Genomic DNA, 8,429 nt, shown 5'->3' with positions numbered 1-8,429 from the left:
ACATTCTTGTGTGTGTGTGTGTTAGTGTCTCACTGTGTCACTCAGGCTGGAGTGCAGTGTGTTAGCTCACTGCAAGCTCCGTCTCCTGGGTTCAAGCGATTCTTCTGCCTCAGCCTCCTGAGCAGCAGGGACTACAGGCACATGCCACCATGCCCAGCTAATTTTCGTATTTTTAGTTGAAACGGGGTGTCATCATATTGGCCAGGCTGGTCTCCGAATTCCTGACCTTGTGATCCACAAGCCTCAGCCACCCAAAGTCTGGGATTACAGGCGTAGGGCACTGTGCCCAGCCTGCAATCCCATTTTATTTTATTTATTTATTTATTTAAAGATGGGGTTTCACCATGTTGGTCAGGCTGGTCTTGAATTCCCAACCTCAGGTGATCCACCCACCTTGGCCTCCAAAGTGCTTGGATTATAGGCGTGAGCCACCACACCCGGCCAATCCCATTTTATAGATAGGAAAATTGAAGCTTGAGAGCATAAATGACATACCAGTGTCTTATATTGGGAAAGGGCAAAACCAGAACTTAGGTCTTTTGACTTCTAGTCTATTGCAGCATTGCCACACCAAGCTGTTTTCTAGCAGACTGCAAGGAAATAAGTACAACATGAAAATGTAATGTAATCCCAGCTACTTAGGAGGCCGAGGCAGGAGAATCACTTGAATCTGGGAGGCGGAGGTTGCAGTGAGCTGAGGTTGCGCCATTGTACTCCAGCCTGGGCAAAAGAGCCAAACTCCATCTAAGGAAAAAAAAAAAATGGGAAGATTTTGGCCAGGCGCAGTGGCTCGTGCCTGTAATGCCAGCACTTTGGGAGGCTGAGGAGGGTGAACTGCTTGAGGTCAGGAGTTTGAGACCAATCTGGCCAACATGGTCAAACCTTGTCTCTACTAAAAATACAAAAATTAGCCGGATGCGGTGGTGTGCGGCTGTAGTTCCAGCTACTGGAGAGGCTGAGGCAGAAGAATCACTTGAACCTGGGAGGCGGAGGTTGCAGTGAGCGCCATTGCACTCCAGCCTGGGCAACAAGAGTGAAACTCCATCACAAAAACAAAAGAAAAAAAAAAAGGGAAGATTCTAACACAAGTGGTGTGCTTCATGCTGTTGTGGTAAGCACATACATGCAAGACCCATGCTTTCTAGAAGAGAACCTCTCACTGCCTTTTCATGAAAGCCCAGGGAGAGAGTGGTTAACCTAGACTGCCCAGAATACAAAGTTCCAACTACCTGGAAGGTGTCTTTGCAAAGAGGAATGTAGTTCAGTTATTATAAAAATATTGAGACAAACAAAGACATCTGCCTTGAGGAAATATGCAAGACATGAGCAGGGCTTATCTATCAACTGCCTGCCCTCTTTTGCCCAAGGCTTTCCTATTATGATCTTGTAAACCATCATTCCTGAGCCCTCCAAGTGTGTCCGCATTTGTTGCATAGATAGATTTACCCAGACAGGTGGAAGAGTCATGACTTAAGGGTTATAAACAGCTGCAGAGGACTGAGCTGCTCCCATAGTCTTGGTAGCAGGGAATGAAGCCATCCCTGCTGCCAGGCATTAACCAGCCTTATAATAGGCTCCCAAATAGAAGCGACTGTAATTTTCGTCCAGTACATGCACCACCCATTACAGCTAAACAGTAACATTAAAATGTAAAGAATTTCCAGTCCTTTTAAAAGGGATCATCTTGGCGTGCTCTCTGTTGCTGACTCATACTGCTGCTGCTTTGAGACTATTAGGTTTCTAAATGGGACCCACAGTAGCTTTTCAATAAATAAATGTCAACTTGTTGCAGTACTTTTCATCCCTTAAGGAGGATGCCCTTACTATCCCACCATCAGTAAAGCAATGTGAGAATGGTAATAGTGACAAATCTCCCTTCTGCTTGCCGAGGTTGTAACTCCCCAAGAAAGAGCTGTGAACAGGTAACGTTTTAAAGTGACAGCCAGCACGACTTGTACCCAGCGCGAGGCAGTTTCGTCTTCTGTCCAATCATCGCCGAGATTTTGGAGTGGGGGAGGGGAGAGTGTCCCAAGGCTTCCCTGCCCAGGAAGGGGGCGGGCTTAGGCTGAGCCTTGCCCGCCACAACCCATCGTAATGTCGCACGGTGCATGGCACTCCAGAGAGCCAATAGGAACGAAGGGAGCCATTTGAACCGGCCAATTCCGGCGGATTGGGGGGACGGCGCTTAAAACCGTATAAAGGCGTCGATCCGCCGGACAGGAGGCGGCGGCGGCGGCGGCTCCTGAAGCGGCGGCCGGCTGTTGGGTGTGGAGTTTCCCTGCGCCCCTAGGGTCTGACCCTTTGAGCGTTCTGCTCCCGCGCCAGCCTACCTCGCTTCTCGGCGCCATGACCACAACCACCACCTTCAAGGGAGTCGACCCCAACAGCAGGAATAGCTCCCGGTGAGGCGATCCGACCGCGCCCGACCGGCGCGGGGCTGAGGGGCTGGGAGGGCCGCTGCCGGCGGGGCCGCGCGCCGGTCGTTGCGGGCAACAAGCCCCGTGCGCTGCGCTCGCGCCGGGGCGGGCGGCGGGGATGTGCCGCCGGCGCTGCCTTTGTGCCGCCTGGCGAGCCCTGCGCGCCAGCCCCGCCCGGGTCCCTGCTGCTCTCCATTCATTCCTCCCACAGAACCAGGGGCTTGGGAGGCCGGCGCTGGTCGCCCCTCGGTTCACGGCCGGTTTTGTTTAATCGGAACTTGCGGGGAGGACTTCCCTTTTTTCCTGCGTGCGTGCAGGTTGGTCCATACCCAGGATGGTGGGCTTGCCCCCCCAGGTGCCCTGGGAGCCTTTAGGGCCCCATGGTCAGGCCCTATTGTCCCATCGCCGGGCCACGCGCTCCTTCTGCCCCTGACGCAGGGCATGCGGCTGGTCTCGCGCTCTGGCGCAGCGATCGGATCTGGAGACCGTATCGGTCAGGTCCGGCGGCTCCTTACCCTCGCCGTGCCCCCACTCTTTATTCGGATCTACCTGGCAGGTGGATTTGTGGTCGGGTGGGGCTGATTATTACGACCCTTTACTCCCATTTAGGACCCAACCGTTCGTCCCCTCTTTGAAGTGCCTCCCCTCTTCCAAGTGCCTCCTCTTTCCTAACAAAGGAAAGACCCCTTCTCCCCCTCCCTGCGCCCATTTCTAAGAGGGAGGGGGAACGAGCCAACCCGAGTGGGTTTTCTGCGCTTAAACCTTCGGACCGTGGTCTTTGCATCTCACCTTCTTCGCTTCCTCGTTTGACGTTTGCCCAATGAGTTCATCCCTGGCCCTGGTTCCCTTGCAGGAGGAGGTTTCTTGTTCTTGGGCGGGGCCGGAGACATCCATTGTCTCTAACATAGTATTTCTACCTGGGAAGCGGGGGATTTTTCTTGCCCTTCATCCCACTGCTTTTTGGGCTTGAGGCACTGGGCACAGTGTTTGGACAGGAACCCTTTTGCAAGTGCTTGCTTAACTTGGTGGAAGGGATTCGATTCTGTGGAAGGTGTGTGTCCACATTGTCTCAGCTAATTGCACACTGTTCTTTAAGGTGGGTTACAGGCATAACTGGGATCCTCCTCAAGGCTTGGAGGAAGCTTCGATTCCACTTTATTGAGCATGTATTTATATCGATTATGACCTGCATTCATGTGTGGCTAGCCTCGGGGTCTTGGCCAAGTGGCACAAAGGGAGCCATTTTGTGGGGCTAAGAAGACACGTGAAATAGCAATATCTAACAGGGGTTAGAGAACTTGGGAACAAAAAGCACGCCTCACTCAGCAACTGAGCCTTAGGAGGAAGGCATGGGAAATGACATTCCTTTGCAACTCATTTCTTTCAGGTTTACAATGTCAAAAAGACTGGGTAAGATTCAAAAAAATAAATTGGTGATTACTGAGAGGACGGGGAACTTGAGTAGCATAGACCTAGGAAAACTGGTCGCTCCCTTTCTGTTATCTTTCTAGTGAGATAATGTTTTCAGAGGACAGGAACAGATTGAGCCTTGGCTTTTCATTTTATGTTGCGAGGGCAACTTACGGTCGATGAGACTTCAATTGTTGGAATGATACTGTGTAATCTGGGGTTTTATTCTTTGGGGTTGAGTTCCTATTAGGGTTTTGTTAAGAATTTCAGTAATCAGGTCAAATGAATCCTCACACTTGCAATGTGAGACAAATGAGTTTTGATCCTGCGAAATAAATATTTTAGTTCACCTCTTGTCATCAATTTCCTTCCAACACTGCGCTCTGGGGACTGTAGTAGCATTGTCATCTTATTGTTTCTGTACCTTCTCGTTTTCTATAATTTCACCTAATTCTCATAAACTATTTTCTCTAATAATGTTCTTCTGCCTCCATAAACTCGTTATAAATTTAGTCTGGTAGGGAATGATCTGCAAAGATATTCAGAAACTTCGAGATTTAAAGAGAAGAAAGAAAATGAGTGATTTTTAAAAAATTGCTATCTATAGTACTTGGACACATTTTTGATCAGTCTTAAAGATATAATCCTGATTTAGTTGTTGTGTGTTCTGAAAGAATGGTAGGATGCTAAAACACGGAGATACTTTCTGCCTTATGATCTACATCCTTTGTTTGGGGATGTGTCGCTATTACAAATGGTCTCTACAACACTGACGTCATCCGAGTTGGTTAGTACCTGCTATTGCAGGAGGTACACAGACCTTTAAAAAGTTGGACTGGTTAGAGTTTTGACTTGCTCTTAAGCTGATGTTTGGGTACTAGTGTCTTTTTCTTGATTTTTTTTTTTTTTTTTTTTTTTTGAGATGGAGTTCGCTCTTGTTGCCCAGGCTAGAGTGAAAAGCTGCTATCTCCACTGACCACAACCTCCGGCTTCCAGGTTCAAATGATTCTCCTGCCTCAGCCTCCCTAGCTGAGATTACAGGCATGTGCCACCACGCCTAGCTAATTTTTTATTTTTAGTAGAGATGGGGTTTCTCCATGTTGGTCAGGCTGGTCTCAAACTCCCAGCCTTAGGTGATCTGCCCGCCTCAGCCTCCCAAAGTGTTGGGATTACAGGCGTGAGCCACCTCACCTGGCCTTTTATTTATTTATTGAATTTTTTGAACAGAGTCTCACTCTGTTGCCAGGCTGGAGTGCAGTGGCGGGATCTCAGCTCACTGCAACCTCCGCCTCCTGGGTTCAAGTGATTCTCCTGTCTCAGCCTCCCCAGTAACTGGGATTACAGTTGTGTGCCACCACGCCTAGCTAATTTTTGTACTTGTTTAGTAGAGACGGGTTTCACCATGTTCAACCTCGTGATCTGCCCACCACAGCCTCCCAAAGTGTTGGGATTACAGGCATGAGCCACCTCGTCCGGCCTTAATTTAATTTTTATTATTATTGTTATTTTTTGAGACAGAGTCTTGCTCTTTTGCCCAGGCTGGAGTGCAGAGGCACTATCTCAGCTCACTGTAGAGCCTCTTCCTCCTGGGTTCAAGCAATTCTCCTGTCTCAGCCTCCTGAGTAGCTGGGATTATAGGTGAACGCCACCACACCTGGCTAGAAGTTCTATATATTCTTAGAAAAATATTTGTTATGGCCTAGTGTGGTGGCTCACACCTGTAATCCCAGCACTTTGGGAGGCCGAGGCAGGCGGATCATGAGGTCAGGAGTTCGAGACTAGCCTGGCCAACATAGCAAAACCCCGTCTCTACTAAAAATACAAAAATAATAGCTGGGTGTGGTGGCGCATGCCTGTAATCCCAGCTCCTCTGGAGACTGAGGCAGGAGAATCTCTTGAATCCAGGAGGCAGAGGTTGCAGTGAGCCGAGATCATGCCATTACACTCCAGCCTCGGCAACAAGAGTGAAACTCCATCCCAAAAAAAAAGAAAAATGTTTCTTACTCAAACTGCTTTATGAAGAAACAAAACTAGACCACTCATCAGCAATAAAGGAATCGAATCAGTAGTTAAAAGTCTTCCCATATTCTGTAAATTACATAGGCAGTAGGAAAACAAAAAGTTAAAAGAAAAAGTCAGCTGGGTTTGGTGGCTCACGCCTGTAATCCCAGCACTTTGGGGTGCTGAGGCGGCGGGTGGATCACCTGAGGTTAGGAGTTCAAGACCAGCCTGACCAACATGGTAAAACCCTGTCTTTACTAATAATACAAAAATTAGGCTGGGCATGGTGGCTCACGCTTGTAGTCCCAGCACTTTGAGAGGCTGAGGTGAACAGACTGCCTGAGGTCAGGAGTTCCAGACCAGTCTACCCAACATGGTAAAAACCTGTCTCTACTAAAAATACACACAAAAAAATTAGCTGGGCATGGTGGCACATGCCTGTAATCCCAGCTACTCTGGAGGCTGAAGCAGGATTGCTTGAACCTGGGAGGCGGAGGTTGCAGTGAGCCAAGATTTCACCACTGCACTCCAGCCTGGGCGATAAGAGGCAAGACTCCATCTCAAAAAGTATTCCCATAAAACCACCTGGATTTTCTGTTTTGAGAGGTGGCAAGAGGAGTTAAATTGAGTTTTCCAAGGAGACAAATTGGTCAACCTATGGCAGGAAGATTTGGAAATGTTAAAAAATGTATTTCCATGTTGAACAAAAAGCTATAGATGATGTCCAAAGGAACACAGACCATGATGTGGAACCTTATACTTAATTTCTCATACTGACTTTGCCCTAATGGCTAGTCACTCATGTTTACTGTGAGAATGGTGAGGTACAAGGCTTATTAGTGAGGCTGAGATCAAAGAGACTATTATCAGCTCTTCTTGGGCTTCTAAATTGGTCCAGCCAACTTGAGAAAGAGAGAGAGAGAGGGAGAGAGACAGAGAGAGAGAGAGAGAGAGAGAGAGAGAGAGAGAGAGTGTGTGTGTGTGTGTGTGTGTGTGTAAGTAAGTAAGTAATTTAGAGACGGGGATCTCACTATGTTGCCTAGGCTGGCCTTGAACTCCTGGGCTCAAGCAATCCTCCTGCCTCAGCTTCTAGAATGGCTGGGACAACAGGGGCCTGCCACTGACCCAGCCCAAGTTATTTATGTAGTTAAAAATAAAGAAGTGATTTTTAAAATTTTATTTACTTTTTGCATTTTGATACAGTTTTGCTCTGTCACACAGGCTGGAGTTCAGTGGTGTGAGCACAGCTCACTGCAGTCTTGACCTCCTGGGCTGAAGCGATCCTTCTGTCTCAGACTCTGATGTAGCTGGGACCACAGGCATGCGTCACCACGCTTGGCTAATTTTTAATTTTTTTTTTTTTTTATAGAGATGGGGTCTTGCCATTTTGCCCAGGCTGGTCTTGAACTCCTAGGCTCAAGTGATGATCCTGCCTTGGCCTCCTAGAGCGCTGGGATTACAGGTGTGTTCCAGTGCCTGGAAGTGATTTTTAAATGAATAGAAACAAGAAATGTTTCTAAACTTCCTTGCAAATATATTCTGCCAAGCCCAGTAGAGTAAGGTCCAGTAGGTCTTTTGCCATTTCTGAAAAGGTGACGCCAACCAGGCTGTTAATTGTGATGAGTTCCACGCTGTTTCAGCTGCCTCGTGTTATCCATGACCGCATTACAAGCATTATAAAGCAGTATTTAGTATCTTCACATCCAGCATTGAATGTACACGCTGATGAAGTTGATTCCTTTTTCCTGTTAGCAGCTGTCTGTTGTAGGGGTGAGGGAAATGAATGGGTGAGGAAAGTGAAATGAAAGTTGTCTGAAAAGATTTATGCCAAGAAATGTTGCAGTATGATCTGAAGTTGATGTTTTGCCATTATTTGTAGGGTTTTGCGGCCTCCAGGTGGTGGATCCAATTTTTCATTAGGTTTTGATGAACCAACAGAACAACCTGTGAGGAAGAACAAAATGGCCTCTAATATCTTTGGGACACCTGAGGAAAATCAAGCTGCTTGGGCCAAGTCGGCAGGTATTCTTGTTATCTGTGCTCACTGTTCAAAGGTATGGGCCCAGTATCAACAGCCACAGATGCAGCCTGGGCACCAAAGTGTGCCCCCATCTCTATAAAACAAAATAAAAATTAGCTGGTGGTAGGGGCAGTGTGCATGTAGTCTCTAATACTTGGGAGGATCGCTTGAGCCTGGGGGGTGGAGGCTACAGTGAGCTGTGATTGAACCGCTGCCCCCCAGCCTAGGTGACAGAGTGAAACCCTGTGCCAAAAACAAACAAAAGAGAAATTAACTACAGCTGGTTTTGAACTAATAACAAAATCTAGCTTAATGGTAATAAAACAACAGTTTAGATTTAACATGAGAGGAAAGAGATAGGAAATACTAGGAGGCTGTGTGATGGATCAGAGTCGGGACTGAAGTCAGACTGGGTTAACGTTTAAGTAATTAGCTTAACTTCCTTAAGACTGTTTTCTCAGGCCGGGCGTGGTGGCTCAAGCCTGTAATCCCAGCACTTTGGGAGGCCGAGGCGGGTGGATCACGAGGTCAAGAGATCAAGACCATCCTGGTCAACATGGTGAAACCCCATCTCTACTAAA

At 47.8% G+C, this 8,429-nt stretch overlaps 1 protein-coding gene across 1 annotated transcript in view; it reads left to right on the top strand.

Annotated features, from left to right (window-relative positions):
- Nucleotides 1-2,184: 2,184 nt before the first annotated feature.
- The window catches only part of JPT1 (Jupiter microtubule associated homolog 1), a 17,970-nt gene continuing 11,725 nt past the window's right edge, over nt 2,185-8,429 (top strand). The window contains exons 1-2 of the mRNA XM_037741080.1: nt 2,185-2,402; nt 7,708-7,882. Of these exons, the coding sequence (XP_037597008.1) occupies nt 2,347-2,402; nt 7,708-7,882 (231 nt within the window). The 5' untranslated portion in view covers nt 2,185-2,346. The remainder of the gene's footprint in view (nt 2,403-7,707; nt 7,883-8,429) is intronic.

The sequence above is a fragment of the Cebus imitator genome, unplaced genomic scaffold (assembly GCF_001604975.1).
Source record: "Cebus imitator isolate Cc_AM_T3 unplaced genomic scaffold, Cebus_imitator-1.0 Scaffold93, whole genome shotgun sequence".
Classification (NCBI taxonomy): domain Eukaryota; kingdom Metazoa; phylum Chordata; class Mammalia; order Primates; family Cebidae; genus Cebus; species Cebus imitator.
The sequence above is the reverse complement of the archived record's forward strand: the minus strand, read 5'-3'. Positions and strand labels throughout refer to the sequence as shown.